The 22,766-nt window shown below is 41.9% G+C and overlaps 2 protein-coding genes across 4 annotated transcripts; one reads left to right on the forward strand and one right to left on the reverse strand.

The window, feature by feature from the left end:
- The first annotated feature begins 1,817 nt into the window (after window positions 1-1,817).
- Window positions 1,818-10,859, forward strand: LOC127360353 (trafficking protein particle complex subunit 14-like). Its single transcript, XM_051394744.1, has 13 exons — window positions 1,818-2,051; window positions 3,051-3,388; window positions 3,697-3,792; window positions 3,944-4,073; window positions 5,079-5,165; window positions 5,276-5,396; window positions 6,127-6,274; window positions 6,602-6,684; window positions 6,862-7,013; window positions 8,266-8,402; window positions 8,524-8,602; window positions 9,125-9,239; window positions 10,320-10,859. Exons 1-13 carry the CDS (start codon window positions 1,859-1,861, stop codon window positions 10,474-10,476), a joined length of 1,836 nt encoding a protein of 611 aa, XP_051250704.1. The 5' UTR covers window positions 1,818-1,858; the 3' UTR covers window positions 10,477-10,859.
- Window positions 10,628-22,531, reverse strand: zgc:152891 (uncharacterized protein LOC767741 homolog). 3 transcript variants are annotated; one of them, XM_051394740.1, is made up of 15 exons: window positions 22,448-22,531; window positions 20,772-20,960; window positions 20,217-20,460; window positions 18,833-18,914; window positions 17,911-18,000; window positions 17,702-17,817; window positions 15,926-16,098; window positions 15,696-15,839; window positions 14,715-14,918; window positions 14,255-14,341; window positions 13,999-14,168; window positions 13,792-13,907; window positions 13,598-13,698; window positions 13,232-13,402; window positions 10,628-12,478 (listed from the first exon to the last, which is right to left on the reverse strand). In XM_051394740.1, the coding sequence occupies exons 2-15, from the start codon at window positions 20,925-20,927 to the stop codon at window positions 12,299-12,301; spliced, it is 2,034 nt and encodes a 677-aa protein (XP_051250700.1). In that variant the 5' UTR covers window positions 20,928-20,960; window positions 22,448-22,531; the 3' UTR covers window positions 10,628-12,298. The 3 variants fall into 3 exon arrangements, with proteins under 3 accessions (XP_051250700.1, XP_051250701.1, XP_051250702.1); XM_051394741.1 differs by having other exon boundaries at window positions 20,772-20,982; window positions 22,448-22,510; XM_051394742.1 differs by having other exon boundaries at window positions 20,772-20,945; window positions 22,448-22,488.
- Window positions 22,532-22,766: the final 235 nt, after the last annotated feature.

Consider the following 22,766-nt stretch of genomic DNA (forward strand, 5'->3'; position numbering starts at 1 on the left):
TCCTAACCGAGCACATTCTATTAAAGTAATAAACACATATGATGGGAATGTTCCTATAAAAAGCGTAAAATGATCAGATGTGCTCGAACTTTAATTCATTTGTTCATTACCTGACTGTCCTAAAACTATATAACTAATCATGTTACTTGTACATGTTAACGATGATTCCTCCATCTATAGTTGGCTAAAACCCCTGGGTCATTTGCTGATTTTATTTAATAGATTAAACTGTTAAATTCAAGTTTAATACTGTTAATACATTTCTAAACTTGTGTAAAATTAGTGACATCTATCAGTAAAAAAAATATTTGTTGTGTAATTTTACATGGATTTGACTTTTTAATTGATAGATATCTTGTATAATTATAGAACTTTTCACAACACAAACGTTGAATAAATGTTGTTTATCAGTGTATAAGAATTGGTAAACTGTCCAAATACAGTTGTTATCAGTGTAAACAGCAAAAATTACTGTAATCTCACAGATAATGACTTTTATTACAGTTCTATAACTTTTAACATTCAGATTAAAATAACAAAAATGAAATAATAACAGCACTCTGTACTCTGCTGTAACTTTAAGCCTGATTATTTGTATTATAGCAGAGTTCATCTGTATTTAATTTATATGCATTGGTTCTATGTGTGGACATTTTCGGAATTAAATGTTAAAAAGTTATGTAAGATTAAAGCTAAAAACTGGATTCTAATTATAGAAAAGTTATTTTACAGTATTTTCCATAATATTACCATTTTCTACAGTGTGTGTAAAAGAATAGACAATGCTAATGGTGCTAATGGGGATGCTAATAAAGAAACATTGGTGAGAAGAAGAGAATAATGTGATATGCACTAGAAAGACATAATCACAGTTTTGATGATTCATTATCAGTGTAGGTTTTTTTTGTCAACTGGGTTGGGAGAGTAATCTGATGAAAACAAAATATGTAGTAAAACTCACTAAATTAGGAAAGTTAATGTCACTTAAAAATTCTAATAAAGCTACTTTTTTTAACTTAAACATTTGAGTTAGTGTTACCTAAAATGTTCAATGTAACCAGTTTGACTTGGTAAACATTGAAAAGGTGCTATGATAAAGATTATTATTATTATTATTATTATTATTATTATTATTATTAACTTTGTACTTGCTAGCCAGTTCTTTGATAACTATATTTTGTCTGATTCCCAGTAATAGCAGCTAATTCCAGTAAAATAAAGCGTTCTTGTGTTAGTCGGTGTTGAAGCTGTTAGTGAAGGACAGACTGTCCATCATTAACTCTGCCACACAGGCTCTGCTCTCATTAGTTATTTATAATATGTCAGTTTACTGCAGCGATAGATAGATCTGATCAATAATGAGAGCTTCCTGACACACACATTGAACTCAGAGCTGTCTGGCCTCAGTTTGAACGGCTGCTGTACGTCCTGCAGACCAGCAGAGGTCGCTGTGCTGCTGGGTTTGATCTCCTTTTCACCTCAGTGCAGGCGGTAGTGTGATCTTCCAGTGCACACACACTATGGATGCACCTCACAGGGAATATAATGCTCATTGTGCTCATATTGATTTTATATCAGGAATGATAAATATATACATGTTTCTGAAAAGTAAGCACTGTAAGGGCTCACATTTCAACTAATAAATAACAGTAGCCTATATATTCAACTAATATATATATATATATATAACAAAGCTCTATACCACTGTGTCTCCACTGCGGGGCGCAATGGTCTAATTTTCCCTCTTCTGTGGAACAAAGAGCGTGCTTTTATGGTGAAAGTGCGAACAGGAAGTGTGTGTCACGGTGTGTGCGCGCTGACCGTGGTCCTGCTCGCGCAGCCTCCTCCGCTCGTCGCCATGGTGCAGATGATGGAGTCTCAGTGCGAGTATTTCATGTATTTTCCGGCGGTGCCCATCACGGATCTGTCGGACCCGGCCCGCTATCGCACTCTGCCCCGCCGCAGTCACCTCTACCTGGGCGAGACAGTCCGCTTCCTGCTGGTGCTCCGCTGCAGGGACGGAGGGGCGACTCCAACCGAGCACGGCCCCGGTAAGGGGGGTTGGATACGGACCAGAACGGCTCTGAATGAAAGGGAGGGGGGAGGAAAACTGTTTTATTTTCCTCTATAATGTTCATACAGACAGTCACTGTCTGTGAGTTATATTGCTAATATCCTTTATTAATAATAATAATAATAATAATAATGGACCCTTTGATATATTTCAGGCAGAATGTCTCACATACACGAACAGTCAGTGGTTCCCAACCTTGCTTCTTAAGGAACACATTTTCTGTCATTAACTAAACTGTCGACCCCTGAATAAGAGACATATATTTTATAATATATCATATTATATTCAAAACTGAACAATGAAACCAAACAGTGAACTCAGGATTTGGATGAAGCAGATTATTTCCTGTTTAGGGAACTTATGCAATACAATCCTCTGTATTATGTATTTTTTAAAGACTTAATATACTTCCTTTTTGACAAAGTTTTCTTCTCCTTGTTTTTCTACTACTACTACTGTGTTTTTAAAAAAAGTTTTCTAGTATGTCTTCAATCAAGAAGACCCTCCATGAAGCTTTGGCAACCCCTAGTGGGGGTCCGGACCCCCAGGTTGGGAACTGCTGCCTTACTTCATCTTTTTATTTATGGACTGTAATTCGAATTTATATACGTTTAGAAGCAGAGCACACGGGTTAAAAAAGCTTAAACTGAACATCCATTTCAAAAACATTAATTTATTTCAGTTCAGACTAAGAGATGAAGAACAGAAACAAGACACACCCCATGTGTGTTACATCACGAGAAAGGCCAGCATGTCCTCTTCACAGGACTTTAGGACTCAGTTAGACTGCATGCATAACGGCCTCGGTGTTATGTCCCACAGAGGACACATGAAATGATGTTCATACTACTGATCTCACTGAGAATCAACAATCAGAGCTAAAATACAAGACAAATACTGGAACTAATCCAGGACTAAAACACCAGAGAATACTGGAGATGAGATTGAATTTATATGTGCAATCATTTCCAAACAGGGGGCGGTGATTGCATCTCAGCAGGCTTTGGGTCAGAGTCGGCCAGTAGCCGGGCGTGGAGGGAGCTGGCGGGCTCTTTGTGCGCCGTGGCCAGCGTGAGTCCAGGTGAGAGTAGCCGCCACAGAGGCAACCACCACCATCACCACGACTACCAGAGCAGCGGGGACGAGGCCAACGAGGACGGCGAGGAGGACTACATTGCTGCAGCAGAGGCAGCCATCGCGGCGCTCGGCAGCAGGGTGGACTCCCGGTGTCGGAGCTTCAGGGACTGCAAACCGCTGCTCATCCACAACTCATCTGGGACGGCGGCGAGGGAGTTCCGCAGGGCGCCAGTTCAGGTGATGATCCTTAAATTGAAAGACGAGAGAGAAGGGCAGCAAGTCTACGATTTTAAAAAATGTTGGCAGAGAGCACAGCTCTAAGGATGATAAAGTCGCTCAGCTGGTCCTCAACCTGACATGTTATTTATGCTAACATGGTAAACTGGGGAAAATAGTGAACATTACCTAAATAGCGGTTACTGTACTGTGTAGTAAAAGTTAGCTAATGTAATGAGTTAGGGGTCAGTTTGGATGAGGTTACTGAACCCCGGCTGCTGCTGGTTCAGTTCATGATGATTTCTCATCCGTGTGTTTGTCCACGTCAGTCTCCTCTGGACGAGCCGGTGGTTTTGACAGATGAAGTGATCTTCCCCCTCACCGTCTCTCTGGACAAACTCCCCGTCAGCACCCTGAAAGTCAAGGTCAGCAGGAACATCTGTGTGTCTGTCTCATATTGGACGAATTATTTTATTATTGTTATTAATTATATGTTTGTAAGTCTTCCCATTGTTTGGTACATTTGCTACAAACTCACCTGACTCGTTGATTTATTTGTTGCTTGTGTGTGTTCAGGTGATGGTCACGGTGTGGAAGAGGGAGGCGGAGAAAGCAGAGGTGCAGGAACTCGGTTACCTGAGCGTCCTGCAGCAACGAGAACCAACACACACCTTCAGACACGACCTGAACACCTTCAAGGCTCAGGGTACAACACATGTACTTTTATACTTGTAACCTCATGGCATAACTCATGTCCCAGCCTTTAAAATCTACCTCATCATTAAACCAAGTCTTAACCTTCAGACGCCCCGATAAATTAGGGTTAGGGTTAGGACCAGATCTTTTGCATACTTTCCTTGCTTTCAAGGTCTAAAACTCAGAAATGGGCAGACTTCTGGAGGTGTCTTGGGGCTACTTGTAGTCCAGGTTTGATTATCATTCAAACATCCCAATCATGGCATCACATGAAACAGCTGGATTTGTTGGTTGGAAGGAATTGTTCCTGTTAACAGAAAAAAGACTAAAAGTAGAAATAAAATCCCTGACAGACTTCAGGGTCAGTCCAAGTGTTTTTTGGGGGAACTTCCCATTGTTCCAGCGGCCTGTTAATCCGAAACTACAATAGTCTGTTCCATTGGACCGAAAGCCTGTTATCCTGAAATCAAAAACCCACCGCTGTGAAATCTTTTTCTGAAAATATCCACTGTTTGGTGAGGTTTAGGCATCAAAACTACTTGGTTAGGTTTGGGAAAGATGGGTTTAAAATAGGCATGCTAGTGACGTCAGTTAAGTTGCGTGGGTATGTTGGTGATACCAGAGTGTGTATTCCAGAACAACCGGCCTTTGTTTTCAGAATAATAGGCTTTCGGCCCAATGGGAGATGTATCCAACTATTAGTGTTTTAGAATAATGGGCAGTTGGAACAATGACATGGAACCTTTTTAGGGGTCCCGAGTGTCATAGAAAATACATAGTGTTTACATGATAGACATTGTTTAGTTTCAAGAATGGCAAAGAAAAGCTACAAATATCTCCTAAATATCTCATCATCACAAAATAAAACCTGGAAACAACCTGAAGCTGAAATGATTGGAAATTATTTAGATAATTGATTTATTACTAACGTCAATCCTTGCGGACAAATCAGCTTGTCAAACTGTTTACTAAATATACCTACCTTTAACGCACCTTTGGTTTCTCCCATCCACAGTGAGCACCACTCTGACCGTCCTGCCGCCTCCCACCGTCCGCTGTAAGCAGATGACCGTCTCTGGGAGGCACCTCGCCGTCCTCAAAGGTAGTTACACCATCACTACTGTTTTTATTGTATAGTGTCTCATTTAAAACACAAACCACGATCTAAATTCTGAGGGTGTTCTTCTTTCTAACCCTTTCTCCTTCTGTCAGTGTTGAATGAGTCTTCCCAGGAGGAGGTGAGTATTCGAGATGTTCGGATTTTACCAAACCTCAATGCCTCCTACCTTCCCATGATGCCAGATGGCTCCGTGCTGCTGGTGGACAATGTGTGGTACGTACAGATACAAGTGTTAGAGTGGAGCTGAGTTCTGTCATCTGATGACGTTACTGTAGGTCGGTGTTTAGATATGATTTACGTGACGACATGTATTTTATTTTATGTTACATTTTATTACGTTAGACTAAATTCTTACATCAAGTTCTGTTGCATTGAGTTCTGTTGCACTGAGTTCTGTTACATTAAGTTCTGTTACATTGAGTTCTGTTACATTGAGTTCTGTTGCATCAAGTTCTGTTGCACTGAGTTCTGTTACATTGAGTTCTGTTGCATTGAGTTCTGTTACATTAAGTTCTGTTGCATTAAGTTCTGTTACATTAAGTTCTGTTACATTAAGTTCTGTTACATAAAGTTCTGTTACATTAAGTTCTGTTACATTGACTTCTGTTACATTAAGTTCTGTTACATTAAGTTCTGTTACATTGAGTTCTGTTGCATCAAGTTCTGTTGCACTGAGTTCTGTTACATTGAGTTCTGTTGCATTAAGTTCTGTTACATTAAGTTCTGTTACATAAAGTTCTGTTACATTGACTTCTGTTACATAAAGTTCTGTTACATTAAGTTCTGTTACATTAAGTTCTGTTACATTAAGTTCTGTTACATTGAGTTCTGTTACATTAAGTTCTGTTACATTAAGTTCTGTTACAATAAGTTCTGTTAAATTCTGTCACATGGTGTCATTTGATGTGATGGTGCTCAGACTGCTTCCTCTCCTGCTCTGCAGCCATCAGTCAGGTGAGGTTGGCATGGCGTCTTTCTGCAGGGTGGACAGTCTCGCCGGTCGCCTTCCCAGCATGCTCAGCGCTTTGGAGGAACACGACTTCCTGTTCCAGCTGCACCTCAACGACATGCCGCAAGATGATTCCAACGAGGTTCGTTTGTGTAATTGTTTTTCGGATTTTACTGTTGCATTTTCTTTCATTCTGATATTGCCACAGAGTTTTCTGTTGCCTTTATTGGTCAGGACACTTATTCTCAGTCAGACTTTCGTGGTTAAATAAAAGTTAAACAAGTACAAAATCTATAAATACAAACTGAAAGGAAGAGTTGTAACATCATCATCTGGATTGCTTTCCTAAATAACCTGATTTATTTCAAGAACTCAAAATATTATATTGTATTTTGCAGAAACTGGAAATTATGTTGTGTCTCTTGTGGTCCTAATATTTCATATATGTATGGTATGTATTTATTTTCAGGGGTTGGAGGTTCCCCTGGTCGCTGTGTTGCAGTGGTCAACTCCCAAGATGCCTTTCACCAACTGTATCTACACACACTACAGGTAAGGACCAAGCCTTCCTGTTTGAAATGAAACGCTCCAACCTGCCGACCTGCCCCAAGCTGACAGCGGAAACCACCTGTTTGTTAAAAATATGAGGAGGGACAATTCACTGTTCCTTCATACTCACAGGGACACGTCCTGACTGTCCATTTATAAATCTACTCTCTGTCCTCTCAGGTTGCCCAGCATCCGTCTGGACCGACCGCGGTTTGTCATGACAGCGAGCTGTCCGAGCACTGTCAGGGTGAAAGAACACTTCAAGGTCAAATACGTTCTGCTCAACAACCTGCAGGACTTCCTGGCAGTTCGGCTCGTCTGGACTCCAGACGGTTAGTGTGGGTGCGCTGTTGTACGGTTCATGAGGACCAGCCTTAGACCAGCTCTAAACCTTGGGCAGTGCCTAAAATGGGCCAGTACTCACTGGTACTGCATGCCGCGACCTCCCAGTGAGTCTAGGTATGCACTCTATTTCCCCACCAGGCTAGTGTCCGTTACCTTTGTCGGTTTGGTTTAGGCATGATGGATGAGATGTCTAGGCAGTCCCTCCAGGAAGTTGCTATGATGATCAAATCCCTGTAAATTCTGTCCCATCGCAAACCTTTCTGCAAATTTGACCAATCGGTGTATTACAAAACGTTGAGCCAAACTCACTTCTTCATTTCTAGTTGTGAAGATGCAGACATGTCCAACACAAACGTCTCACATTAACCTTCCAAACAGTGCAATATTATTCTCACTAGCCCACATAACTGCGGCTTAACACAGAGAAAACAGCTAAAAATGGATAAAACATGGCTGTAGGAAGTCTCTCTACCACCGTGGGTTCCCTCGGCACACAATCCAGCATTACAGGTCCATTTGTCAAAACAACTCTTATTCACTCTCAGCTGCAACCCATCAACACAAAACAACTCTGGACATCCGCTCTCATTTGTCTGTGCAGTCAACCCAGGTCCAGCACACTACTGCAATATAAGAGAGAGCGATTACTCAATGGCACAGCTGAGATCATCAACTCACCTGGCGCTGCTCTCACAAGCCTTCCTCCCACCTCTCTCTCCTGCAGCTGATTATAAACCACACCCACCTCCACAATGGCTAAATAATTCATTATTTTGTGGTTAGGGTTTTGGTGAATTAGGGTACTGGCACCTTTTATGGTCCAATTCAGGTGCTGAAAGTTTTTCAAATGGCTGTTGGAGGGTCAAAGGTCCAGTGTGTAACACTGAGGAGGATCTATTGTCAGAATATAATATCCATAGGTATGTTGTCATTAGTCTATAATCACCTGAAATTAAGATTTGTTGTGTTACCTTACATTTTTATCTACTTCTACAGAGTTCGCCATTTCGAACTGCCATGTTTCTACAGTAGCCCAGAACAGACAAACTAAACACTGACTGTAGATTGGGACATTTGCATTTTTAATGAGTTTCGCGGCAGCCAAGTCAGAAAGCAGATGCTGAAGTTGGTTGATTTAAAACAGAAGGTTTGATTAAACTCAAACTAAAGGCAAAACTTATTTCACTGGTTTCTGAAAGAATTGTTTGACCCTGTATATATGGTTGTTTGTGTGTTCAGGGCGTGGTCAGAGCGAAGATGCAACGCTGGCTGCTGTGGTCTGTCACACTCCTCTCAGTAACCTTGGTCACTGTCGGAAAGGAAGCACTCTGTCCTTCAGTGTGGCCTTCCAGATCCTCAAACCGGGACTGTACGAGGTACCTGAGGCACAGAGCGCTTAAATACATTTATTCTATATATCAAATAAAAAACATTTAACGTTGGGATAAAGTGTCATTACATTACCCTCTCTCTCTCTCTCTCTCTCTCTCTCTGCAGCTGAGTCAGCACATGAAGTTGAAGCTCCAGTTCACGGCGTCTGTGTCCAACCCTCCGCCGGACGCACGGCCGCTGTCACGTAATGAAAACATCACTTTGCTTTTTTTTATATACAGACATAAAAGATCTCCACTTCCTCCCACTGTATAAAAAATAAGGCGGACTATCCGGATACGGCCACTGCCATCTTTCTCTGTGCAGAAAGAGTCTGTGCAGTAGTGATGAGGACACCACGGTATCAAGGCCCCCCTCATATACCCGTTCGACCTAATGGCTCAGCTGTCAATCAAATAAATAACTCATTATGTTAGGAGAGGTTTACTGATGATAAAAATGAACAGTTGTACAAACATCACCGCGATAAGAACAAAACATTTATTAGACTTTTTAGTTTGTCCCTTCTGCTAACATGGAGGCTACACTGCATTCAGCCACCAGGGGGCGATATAGAGGATGTGGATGGTATAAATGCAGCCTAACCTTACCACTACTAATACTGATGGTGACAGGGACACCTTCATCTCTGTAACATAACTGTCATCATATATTGTGAACACAGGTGTGATAGTTTGGTTGAATGTGTTCTCTCGTCACCACACAGGGAAAAACAGCCCATCCAGCCCAGCGGTTCGAGACCTGCTGGACCGACACCAGGCCAGTCTGGGTCGGTCTCAGTCCTTCTCCCACCAGCAGCCGTCTCGATCCCACATCATGAGGTACCACACAGACCCTCACTGACTGGAGTCAACATAGTTTAATTACTCTTCAATTGTAGGAGATTTATTATATTTCAAATGATGTTAATGACATTAGTTTTTGTTTGTTTGTTTCTGGAACATTTGGGGTTTTTTATATTATAGAAATGTTATACTTTGAAGAGTTTTAGGTTATTTTTGGAAGATCAAGGGTGGAAGTTTGGTTTCAGAAATTAACTATGATAAAACTGGTTATTGTGCGTTCAGTAATAACGGAAGTACAACTAGCTATGAGCTTGTTATTGTTATATGTACATTTTTTGTTCTTAACTGACCACATTTATATCTTTACTACCGATAAATCTGCTTTACTGTCTGACCTGAAATAACTTTGTACTGTACTTTAGTACAAATGTGAGGTTCTTGTACTTTGTACTCCACATCTACATTTCAGAGGGAAACATGCGTTTTACTCCTCTGCATTTATCTGACAGCTTTTTACACACAAACATATTAAGAGTTTATGAAATATGATTTCTTATAAATTAAACTACTAGGGGTGTAAAGAAAATATCCAGATACAGCTGCTGCCATCTTTCTCCATTTGGAGCTAGAGTCTGTGCTGGGTTGGCACCACGGTATCAAGGCCCCCCTCATACACCCGGCCTACTTAATGGGGAGCAGGACTCAGCTGTCAGTCATGACGTGAAACCCCCTTTTTATTTTAAAATGACTAATTATGTTGTAAAGATTTACTGATATGAGTCAGAAACCGGTTTTAATGTTATAGATGCGACTGACATATCGCCCAACTCTACTGTATAAAATCCTGTATTACTGACATTGTGGGGACATCGATGTGTTTACACATTCATGTTGTGGGGACTTACCTTGCTTTTGGGGACTTAATGTAAATCATTGTCTATATATACAAACAAAGTAAAGATAATGATATAACATTATTTTCAGCAATATATTGACTTATTGAACAACCTAGGTAAAACTCTGTTAAAGGTTAGTTTAAGATGAAGAATCTAAGTTAATGTAATGTCCTCTGAAGTGATGGAAACATGACTCTGTGTGTGTTTGTGTGTGTGTCAGGACGGGCAGCGCCATGGAGCGGCGGGCCATCACTCCTCCCGTTGGCTCTCCAGTCGGCCGGCCGCTGTACCTGCCGCCACAGGACAAAACGCTGCTGTCGCTGGACAAGATCGCCAAGAGGGAGTGTAAAGTCCTAGTGGTGGATCCTGTCAGCTAGGGAGCAAGGATGGAAGGAAGCAAGGAGGGCAGAGGACGCAGTGAGGAGAGGCCTTATCTTAAACTGCAAGCTGCTGCCTCGTGTTACTGTAGGAACATTTGAATGGAAACAGAAGTGCCATCTGTTAAAGAGACTGAAATGAACACACACATTGTACAGAGTGAAATATTTAATGTGACGTATTATTATATTTCTGTATTATTTAAAGGGACAGTCGAGGTGAAAGATGTTTATCACACAGGAGGAAGAAGTTGCCGAATTCACCTTTTATTTCAGTGTTATTATCAATCTCTTCACAATCAGTATCAATAGCTTTCAACACTTTAACATCGACATGTTTAATGTAATAATTCAATGTCTTAATATAATGTCAAATAACAAAACCACAACGTTCTGTTTCCTTTATTTCAGGAGATTGACAACACTATCAGAATGTTTATTTATTTATGAATATCACTTCTACAAAAATATATCCGTTACCAATCATTCATTTGATCGAGAGAGAGCCACGTATCAAAAATACCAGCAGCTTAATTAGATGTTGTAGCCACAAGGTAATAAACACACGTACCAAACAACAGCAGGAAGAAGAGAGAGTTAGCAGAGCAGCAGGCTTCACATCCCAATATTTACAACTTGGACATTTTACAAATCACCATCATGATGTTGTGATTTCAGCCTTTTATTGATATTAAATCACAGCAACATCTGATTATTTTGGGCTCATACCGCAGTTGCAAGCCAGATTAAAGGGCAAATAATTACCTCAAATACAAATGATCCTGCAGGTAAACCAACACGACTAACGCAGGGCGAATATTTGCTTTGCTTTTGGTGGAAACGAAACATTACGGACTAAAGATTATAAATAAAGATTATAAATAATTGAGGATTGGACACTTTTTTGGACTTCATGACCGCTTCAAGGGTATAAAGCCTAAACATTTATATTTGTGTAGGCGATCTAAGTAGCTTAGAACTCGCTCAAGCTTCAAGAAGTTTTTTTACATCAAATCCAGGCCTCTAATTGAGACATCTGGCTAGTAAAGGAGACCTGTGTCTAACTTCAGTTTTACTACCACAAGTCACACCTTTTATTGTATATTATTAAAAACTGGCGAGCTGTGGTTACTTCATTCAAAAATGACGCACTGCACTCTAGTGGGCGCTTGCTGCTTTGCTGAGACCTGAGCGATCACTGACCCGTCTGAGGACAACCGTAGTCCAGTAATAATAATTATTTAATTAAAAGAATTGTTGGGATTGTTTGTATGCTGAGCTGTCGATGCTGCTGAACGTGTATGTATTTAACTACCAGAAGTTTTCATTCACAGGCAGAATATGTCATTGCTTTTGTTGTTTATTTAATTTGATGGAATTGTTTCAGCTGTTTTTGAGTCAGCTGATACACACACATATATAGTGCTATTCAATGCAGAACAGTAGTTGCTGAGAAGGGTAAAGAAGGTAAAGAAGTTTTTGATTAGCTTTTGGTTTCAGTTTATGACCATAGAAATCTATTTTCCAGATTTGACACTCGCCACCGAGGATGAAACAGAAAATGAATCTGCAGGCAGTTTAATTAAGAAAGTTTCAGTAACAACGTAGCTCTGACTGTATTGTTTCAACCAGCAGGTTGATTTTTATAGAAAGAATCATTGTTTCCTCAGAAGGTTTAAATCAAATATACTCGTGTCAGCGAAGAAGTAAAATTAATTCCTTTTTAAAAAGCAGGCGAGTAGAAGGTTTAAACAATAAAAAGACCCTGATTAATCAGTAAAATAACAACGGAAATCACTGATAATCACACACTGGAGTTTCATCAGATGGCAACGCTGTTCTCGATGCCTTCGGGACAGAGGTACGGATATGGCAGCTCCAGTTGGCTGTTGCGCTCTGTGATTTCATCCGAAATAGCCTTGAGTTCAGCCTGCACCTCCTCCACCAGCCTGCGGTGGGCGTCCTCTCTGAAGACCGCCTCCTTGTAGTGACACAGACGAACCTGCAGGGGGAGACAGACACAAACACAGTTATTAGATTTATTTTGTCAGCTGAGATTAACTGAATATCTGCAGCGACCGCAGCGGGTCAGAAAACACCGTCAGGCCTGCGAGCGCGCTAATTATTGTGAAAAACCAAGAAAATACATGTCTGATTTCTACAGAATCATATCAGGATTAAGAAACTGGCCTTTTCCTTTTCAGGTGTCATAATTAAAAAAGCTTTTTTGTAATATTCAGATAAAGTACAGAAAAAATAGACTCTGGTAAAAGCAGAAGTATTGATTCTTCACTCCAGTTGTAAAAGTGTAAAAGTAACCTCTGTTTCTGGGTATTTACTAGTGTTATTGATTCATTCGGGTCTAAATCTGGACATTTCAGTGCAAAGTATTTGAATTCTATATTATAGAATATAAATGCACAGCGATAGTATTTTTACTGCCTTGTTTCATTGATTTCAAGAGGAATCCGTCCTGGCAGGCATTAATAATAACTACATAGAAATATCCAATCTTGTCTGTGATGTTTGTTTTAGCTCATAGGGAGGTGTCACCGTAAATAATTGTTTAAAAATACGGTGGCAGCACGTTTAAGAAGATGGAGGCATTATGACTCTACCTGATTCAATTAGCTTATGTAAATGTTATGTAGATAAATATAAGATAATTTATTGATCCTCAGAGGGGGAATGTAGGCGTATTTAAATGTTTAATGAGGTGCATTTGACGAGACAGTGTGGGTGGGTTGAGCCTCACAAAGTTGGTGGCAGGCTGCGACAGTAGAGTCAGCACCGTCAGGACACGACAGCTTGAGTTCACGTCTGGCAGGAAGGACATGATGTCGTCCTCCGTCACCGCGCCTTTGACCTGCGGAGGAGGACACGACATGGAGGCCGGACAGTTCGGCATCCAGAGGGCAAAGTCCAGCTGGAGGACGCAAAGAAAGACACAGAGAAGACGATAATTAAATTATTATTAAATTAACAATAATGTCTAATAAACACTAAATGTGTATTTTGTGCATTTTTGCCTTAAAGTCGAACTAATTCTCGGACTTGTTTTTAAGATGTTTATAAAGTATCTCTATCTAGACTAAATCTAGACGTCCTGCAGGAGCCACACCTGGGAGAAGTTGACGGCTGCGTGCAGAGCCGAACAGGAGAAGACGATCATGGTGACAAACTTGGACACTTGTGATTTGGTCTGGAAGGACTGAGGGAAGCCTGAAGGACGAGAGGAGGAGACAGCTTCATTATTCAGTTTATTGTCTTAATCAGGGGACGGATTACAACCTCTTCTGTCTCTCTCGCACACACCTGAGTCGTGTGTGAATCCGTGTGTGTTGATGTCGGTGATCCAGAGTTGAAGCTCAGAGTCCTGTTGGACCTCATCGTCTCCACTGTAGTACAGGTCCACCCAGCTGCACACAAACCTGTCAAAGGAAACAACAGGACACAATGTCAATCAAAACATGGAATCTGACATTCGTCCAGCAGGGAGCTGGTTGAGGTGCGTTTGTTTACTTGTGCAGCGCATCCCACACTCTCAGTGCATCCTGGGCGTAGTAGCTCTGTGGCAGTTTGTCCAAAGCGCGGTCCGTCAAGTCGTCTGGGACGCACAGACATCGATAATAAATCCTCTCCGACGCCCGGGTGAGGAGAACGGGTAACGACTGCAGACCAGAGCCGACCCCCTGGAGGAACGAGACCAACACGTGACCAGATAACTGCACCAGTTTCCACTGGTCCCTCTTTAAGACTTCTGTCACAGGTGATGTACCTTATCAAACACGCCGCCGGCGGCCAGCAGCGAGGCTCTGGCCTGTAAGTTGATCTGTAGGGACGTCCGCACATGTGGCATCAGCAGCTATCGCAGCCAATCAGAACAAAGAAGAACAAAACACACTGAACATAATGATTGTGAGCTGAAGACACAATAACTGCTGAGGAACATGCCAACTGGTAAGTTTGGTTGGGAGTTTCTTGCCATCATCAAACCAGTTCAGAGCTTTAACCTTCAGAGGCAGCTGGACTCGGGAGGATCCATCTTTCCAGGATTCAAACCAAACCCACCAAATAAAAAGATGTGTCCCATACATCTTTCTTTCCCAACCTTTTTCCTGAAGAGAACCTTAGTGACATATTTTATGTATATTTCATATTATATTCAGAGACAGTATCACCAGGGCGACCTGTGTGTTAAGGCCACCATTTAAACGGCGAGACGGTGGCGTGGGTACCTGGTGCAGCGGGTGCGGCTCCGGCAGCTGTCGCAGCGTGGCCACGCAGCACAGCTCGCCCATCATGTGAGTCCTCAGGTAGTGGGAGGCCAACTGGTGACACTGGAAGTCTGCGCAGTGGACCCACATCTTAGCCAGCAGCCAATCACAGCCCCCGTCAGAGGGCAGGAAGACCGGGTTCTGAGGACCGGGTGTCTGTTGCAACTGGGGGGGGAGGGGGGAAATCACTGACTGATTGATTGATAGATTGACTGACTGATTGACTGACAGTGGTGGAATGTGATGTATAAAAAGTACATTTATTCAGGTACAAATTTAAGGTACTTCCAATTTAAGCTACTTATATATCGACTCCACTGAATCTCAGAGGGAATATTGACTTATTTACTATATTTATCTGACAGTATCTTTAGTTACTTCATATATTAAGATTTTAAGTACAAAACGCAAGAAACTTTATGATAAAATATGAATAATGTTTAATATGTTCATCATACATTGTACATAAAACATATTAAACTATCCAACAGTATATAAAACACTTCGAATCAGCTCCACCAAATACAACAGTAAAATGTTAATTACATATAAATACAGTAAAAATAATCAGTAAGTACTTTTACTTTTGATACTTTAAGTGTATTTTGCAGATAATTCATACTTTTACTTGTAATGGAGTATTTTGACTGTGTTGTATTGCTTCTTCTATTTAAAGCTCCTGCGAGTAGCTGTCATTGTGATTCTGCTGCCCCCTGTGGACAAAAGCGATAGTGTTTCTACTACCTTGTTTCATTGATTTCAAGGGGAACAACTGTATGGAAATATCTCTCTGATGGTTTATGTAGGTCATACAGAGGCATCAGTATTAGTCTGTTTATATCTATCACTGAAGTACATCAGTAAAAGACCTAAACGCTTACTTCCATCTATGAGTTCAATGAGTAATCACACTGCAGAATAATAGAATCAATAGGAGCTCACCTGGATGGCGATGGGGAGCAGCTGTCCCTGCTGGTTCAGGTGGAGGAGGCACAGCGGCGCAGACAGATACGACTGCTTCCCGTTGATCATGTTGGCCGGAACGCCGTCCAAAACCTCGTAGTCCAGCAGGTAAACGGTCCCTTTCTGTCATATCAGAAAACATCAAGATGTAAGAAAGCGCACAGCTGGCGGCCGACAATAGCTGGAAGGTCAGAGAACGGCGTGCACACCTGTAGCTCCAGCTCGAGGGAGGAGCCTTCGGGCAGGAAGGGGCGGAGCATGTCGGAGGTGACGGACAGGTTTGGAGGGAGGTGGTGGGTCTGATGCAGCATCAGAGGGTTGCAGCCGTTCAGACACTGGTGGCCAAAATACCAGTCCTCCATCCAGTGAGCCTTAACGAACCCTGAGACATTAAAGATAATCATTATAATGATCAATAAAATGTCAAACCATGACAGTAAAAGACTGCAAACTCTAAATAGGTTTCTGTAACAGTAAAATACTGTGATATCTCATGGCAAAACGTTTATTTATACGCCATTTTAAAGGAATTTATATGTAATAAAGTTGTTTTTTTATATTACAGACTGTAAAATACACAGAATTTAAAACTTAAAATCAACAGTACTAATGCCCTTTTACTGTAATAGTAGAAAAGGTTCTACTGTATGTTTTGTGGTAAAGTTCTGACAACCACAGCTGACAGTATTTTACCGTAAGAGTGTTTGTTTATCGGCCTTATGAGCACAGGTATTGGTCGATGCCGTTTATCTTAAAATGATTATCAGTTGACGAGCTACAAATCACATCTGAGCGATCTAATGTTTTACAGCTTTATTTAGAAAATCAAATAATGCTAAGAACAGTCACTCGAGCAACCGAGTGAACCTGTTAAATATCTGTCACTACACCAGGAAGGAGAGATAACAACCAGCAGCCAGTGTTAATCTCGTTGACGAAGACTATGACAAAAAATATTCGTCAACGAACCTTCTTCACGGACGAAAACTAAATAAAAACTAAATAAAAAGTCAGATATGATGACGAAGACTGTGACGAAATATAACTGACACTTAAGTCAACGAATAAAAATGAGACGAAAATGTTAGGGAGGGACGAATGGAGAAGAGATCCAATCAGAACTTGTCTTTTTGTGGGACAAGTTGGGAAGAAATCCAATCAGAGCGAATCTTTGAGGGTAGGTTGATCTATGCAGAAGCAGCAGAGCCAATTTTTAAAGCCGCGGCAAATGCAGGCGCAACAGCTAAACGAGTTTGCAGAACTTCGCACAGTTTCGAGGACGTTTTCACAACAGTTAGGTTGCTTACATTATATTTAGTTGTGTTTAGTTGCACAGTCTTAGTTACACAGCTTTGACTGATTTCAGTTGACTTTGCTCGTTAGCAGCGCGCTAACGTTTTGCAGTGCACCCGGTCCGAGGGCAATGCATGGCTCATGAACAACAGAAATGTCAGAGCTAGGTCTAGGACGAAAACGAAGAATTGACATCTGGTCACACTTCACATATGACAACAAGGACAACAAGACCGTCTGTAAACCGTGTGGAGCAAAAATCACTGGGAAAAACACCACCAACTGGAAGTGACATTTACAGACGACTCATCCAGAAATACATGCGAAGGTTAGCATACACACTAAGGTTATTTTATCAGATAAACCACCGTGATTTAGTCGACTAAAATCTGCTAATATTTAGTCGACTAAAACTAGACTAAGACTAAAAGATTTCAGATGACTAAAATATGACTAAAACTAAATGGTGTGTTATTCAAAAGACTAAGACTAAATCAGAATTTGCTGTCAAAATTAACACTGCCAGCAGCCCAATTAAAGAAGCACGTAGCAACATCCGAGCAACCACCTGGCAGTGTGCTCAACAATCATTTCACTACGCAAACAAAAAGTAGTCCTAGTGAGTTCCTGTCAATAAGTTTCAGCTTCAGCCTCCACACTCAAAAGAAGATTCAGTTTGAAGAGTTTCTCACTGGCGATGTCGTTCTCGTGTCCGCTGTGAGCAAAAACCGCCTCCAGCTCCGTGAAACTCGTCCAGGCCTCCGCTCGGCCCATGAAGCCTTTCAGGTAGTGCAGGTTGGCGGCTGGACTGAGGACAAAGAAACACAATATCTCCTCAGCACTCCTTCACGTCCTCAGTCTGCTTCTGGTTGCTGAACCTACATTAAGTGTGTGACTTCACCTCTTCTGTGTGTAGCTGAGGTTCGGCCCGAGTTCAGACATTTTGTTCAGGTCAATGCACTGCGGAGTTCCCTCGATGAACTTACGCCATCTGAAATAAGGACACAAGTCAGTTTTATTTTTACAGCCCAGAATCACAAGAACAACTCCCCCAGCACAGAGCCACAGAGGAGGGATCCTCTCTCAGGACGGACCGACATGCAATAGAAATCGAGTGCAGAATGACACCTAGTGGTGAAAAGCAGGTACTATAGCAAATTATCTATTTGTCACCAAAAACTCTAGACCCACCAGTGTAGGGGGGTCCAAACTACCACCCACAATCATTGACCATATATACAGCGATCAGCCCTAACACAGTGAGCACTACCAGTAACTCTGATTATCTAAAATGGGCAGCGTGAGGATCTGATCCACTTTGACAAGAACCACATTGTGATGGACGACTGGGTCAGAACATCTCCAAACTTGCAGCTCTTGCGGGGGGTTCCCGGTCTACAGAGGTCAGTACCTAATAAAAGTAGTCCAAGGCCGTGGCTCATTGATGCAGGTGGGGAGTGAAGGCTAGCCCGTGTGGTCCGATCCAACAGACGAGCTACTGTAGCTCAAACTGCTGAAACTGTTAATGCTGGTTCTGATAGAAAGGGGTCAGAATGGAGAACGCCCAGCCCTAAAGCATACCCTACTTTATGTAGGTCTATTTTACTGTAAATCATTTACTAAATGAACATCATGCTGTATGGAAGAAGACTGAAACTAGAGACTGAGACCGGAAACTCATCAGGAAACTGTTTACTGAGCTCATTAACCACGTGTGAAGTCAGTATGAAACATACAATCTTCTGTGACCTCAGCAAGCTTTATTTTGAAAGTGTTACCGTAATCGAGATCCCGACATTTCCAAAGACAGCAAACGTGTTTACCTGATGATCTTCTGTTGGTGTTGCAGCTGTCTGAGTCTGTGCTGCTTCAGTTTCTCTTCTGTCTCGTCCTTCAGCAAACACACTGCGGAGGAATAATAGGAGATTCTAATATTAACAATAAAGAGAATAACATCTCCTCACCAAAATGTGAGTATGTCGGCACAAGCTCAACGCTACGTCACAAGCTTCTATTTGACGACTTTCTCGCAAGACTTCACAACATTTCAGACTCACTCAGCAACTTTATTTCCAAAAAGCTACAAGCAACAAATTATATTATATTGTAATTCATTCACATTCGGGTCTTTACCTCTCCTCTTGGGCCATGTGAGGCTCTTTTGACCTTCTCTCACTCTTTCTGTCTGGATGTCTGGATCAGGACAGCTTGTAAATATGTAAATAATTTGTTCGATCTTTTACTCTAGTGGTGAGATTCTGACGTATATTACGTTGTGAGTAGCTTTGTTCCTCTGCTGCCTGTGGACTGATTGACTGATGTGTTTCTATGTAGCGATGTGACTAGTCCAACAGAGTCCACAACACAGAGTCCAACACAGAGTCCACAACACAGAGTCCACAACACAGAGTCCAACACAGAGTCCACAACACAGAGTCCACAACACAGAGTCCACAACACAGAGTCCAACACAGAGTCCACAACACAGAGTCCAACACAGAGTCCACAACACAGAGTCCAACACAGAGTCCACAACACAGAGTCCACAACACAGAGTCCAACACAGAGTCCACAACAGAGTCCAACACAGAGTCCAACACAGAGTCCACAACACAGAGTCCAACACAGAGTCCAACACAGAGTCCACAACACAGAGTCCACAACACAGAGTCCACACAGAGTCCCAACACAGAGTCCACAACACAGAGTCCAACACAGAGTCCACAACACAGAGTCCAACACAGAGTCCACAACACAGAGTCCAACAGAGTCCAACACAGTCCACAACACAGAGTCCAACAACACAGAGTCCAACACAGAGTCCACAACACAGAGTCCAACACAGAGTCCAACACAGTCCACAACACAGAGTCCAACACAGAGTCCACAACACAGAGTCCAACAGAGTCCAACACAGTCCACAACACAGAGTCCAACACAGAGTCCAACACAGAGTCCACAACACAGAGTCCAACAGAGTCCACAACACAGAGTCCAACACAGAGTCCAACACAGAGTCCACAACACAGAGTCCAACACAGAGTCCAACACAGAGTCCACAACAAAGAGTCCACAACACAGAGTCCACAACACAGAGTCCAGCTAGTGGAACAAACTGTCTGATTGGGCAGTTAGCTGGATAACGTTAGCTTGCTATGTTTATTATGTTGAACAAAAGAAAAATCCAGCAGGATCTTGTTATCTTACACTTTCCACTCCGCAGCTCCACGTCCCCATCTGCTGTCTGCAGCCACCTGTCACACAGGAACACCTGAACTTCTGGTTCCTCAGGCGTCTTCCCACCTCGCCCACCCTCCTCAGCCAGTCTGCGAACCTCCACCCGGCTGCAGTGCCAGTCCAGATCGGGGAAACCGGTCCGCGGCTCCAGATGAAGCCGGATCAGAACCAGACAACCCAGAGGCCCGTTGACCTGGACCCGAACCGGACACGACTGTTAGGACAGAGGAAGAGACGGACACACTGAGTTCCTTCCACTACAGACGAGAGGTTTCAGACTGGATTAAGGTGGTTTCGGACAGCGAGTGGTTCCTAACTTAGACTACACGTTGCTAAAATAGAATAGAATTCATCTGAAAAGAGTCCTGTGACCAGTGTCCCGGTTTTAAGCCAAGATTGTTGTTAAACGTTGTAAAATGAATTCAGATTCTAACCAGGATCATTGTGCATCATCCTTTGGCCGAACATTAACGTTATTGATTAGGAGGTGTTCGTTGTTGTTCGTGGAAACATGATGAGACTCACCGATCCGGGCAGGAGATGACGCTCGCCCTCGTTCACGCTGACGCGCTGAGTCTCCCCATCCGAGCCAATCAGAGTGAGCCACAGGTGGCTGAAGGTTCCACAGGTGGGACCAGGTGAGGTGTGGACCGTCACCTCGAACTCCTGACAGGAAGTCATCGTGTCGGACAGACGTAGCTGGAGAGGACAGACCTCCACAAAACATCTACTCAGTCTTCAGGTGGATTTATAGTCGAGTAAAAATAGTGGTTTTGTAAATGGAGTCTGGTCAGTGAGATGAGACATTAGTGACAGACTTTCATCTATAAAACCTGATTATATGCGTCCTCGCCCTCTCACACACTGCTGTGAGCAGACACGTTGGGGTTTTCTGCTGTAAAGGTCAGTGTATTTTAATGTTTGGTAAACTGCAGCTCATTTGTTTATTTTGCTCATATTTGACTTGGAAATGAGCGACAGCGACTGTTAGCGTGGGCGCTGTGTCACATGACACATCTGTCCAGCTTCAGTACACAGAAAGAAAACGTGTTCAGAGATGTACTAACACTGCACTCTTTCATCCCATCACTTCCTTCTTTTATTGATTCCTGACCAGGAATCAACCGGAAACTTCCTGTTTAAAGAGAACATGTAAGAAGCAACTTTTTGTGCCTTTTAGCTGCACTGAAAATAACTGATCAGATTTTATCTGATGAGGAAATAAACCCTCAGGCTGTTTTGGAGCATTTTAAACAGTAAGTCTTTATTTTACAGGCTTTGTAGTGTTTGGCTCAGTTTAAACCAAATCACTTGTTTAATGTTGGAAACTTCCTTCCCCGTATTTGTTGAATTATTTGTTTTCCTGTTGACAAATTTTATCATCAACAGTTTTGAAAAAAAGAAAAATTCACAAACTGTTTTATTTGCATTTAATTTCTATTGAGTTCCTGAATAAAATGCAAACAGAAACAGGTTTTCTCCGACTGTGAATCTGCACCAAACTTCAGTCTGATTTGAAGCGTTTTTAAACTGTTCTTTTCACCGATCGATAGAAAACTTTCAAAGACTATTTTTGTCACTTAAAATAGAAAATAAAATCAAGTCTGATAAGAAAAGATATATTAAAAGCTTTAGTTTAAATTCTGAAGAGATTTAAGACCTGATTTAACTGAATAAACAACCTCATCTTACAGGATTTTTGGAGGATTTTAAGTTGGAGGCCTCCTGATTTTTCATCTGCAGGTCAGGCAGCTGTGACCTTTGACCCTTCGTCTGTGGGTTTTCATATTGTTTGTTAAAAATGAAATCCCCCTGTAGTGCTGCTGCCTCTCTGTTCTCTTTTAATGACATTTGTTTATATTCAGATAACTTCTATGTTGTACAGTAAATCAGACTCTGTGACTCAATTAGATTAACTGACTAAATAACGGTTAATTAAAATATATATTCGTACACCGGACTGTTTTTAGACCATTAAATAAATCAAAATTATACCTGTGATAGAAAATATTCAACAGCTGATGTAAGTTAAGTTATTCTAAAGGCGGGTAAGAATAACACAAGAAGGAAATGAGAGTAAAAACTGTGTCAGATAGAGGTATTACACAGGTTATAGGAATATTTGGATTAATACAGTAACTGATATTGCATTGTGTAATTAATAAAAAAACAGACAGACAGACAGACAGACAGACAGGTACCTGCAGCGCGACGCCTCCTCTCCTCTCTGGGCTGATGTGTGTTGAATGGCAGCTGCAGGTTACGGCGCTCGCCTCTCATCTTAATGCCCCGCCCACTGCAACACCTCCACTTCCTGATTGAACCTGAACACCTGAACGACTCCCTCCAGGTACCGCAGTACTGCACAGTGCGCATGTCCTGGTGCAATCAGCCTCATACTAGTTGTTGGTGACGTTTCTTTGAGATGTGAATTATGTTAATTAAGTATTCAGATGCTGTGTCACAAAACCACTTTATGACCTATTGACTTATTGATGTACGTCATATATATATATAGAA

The sequence above is a fragment of the Dicentrarchus labrax genome, unplaced genomic scaffold (assembly GCF_905237075.1).
Source record: "Dicentrarchus labrax unplaced genomic scaffold, dlabrax2021, whole genome shotgun sequence".
Lineage (NCBI taxonomy): Eukaryota > Metazoa > Chordata > Actinopteri > Moronidae > Dicentrarchus > Dicentrarchus labrax.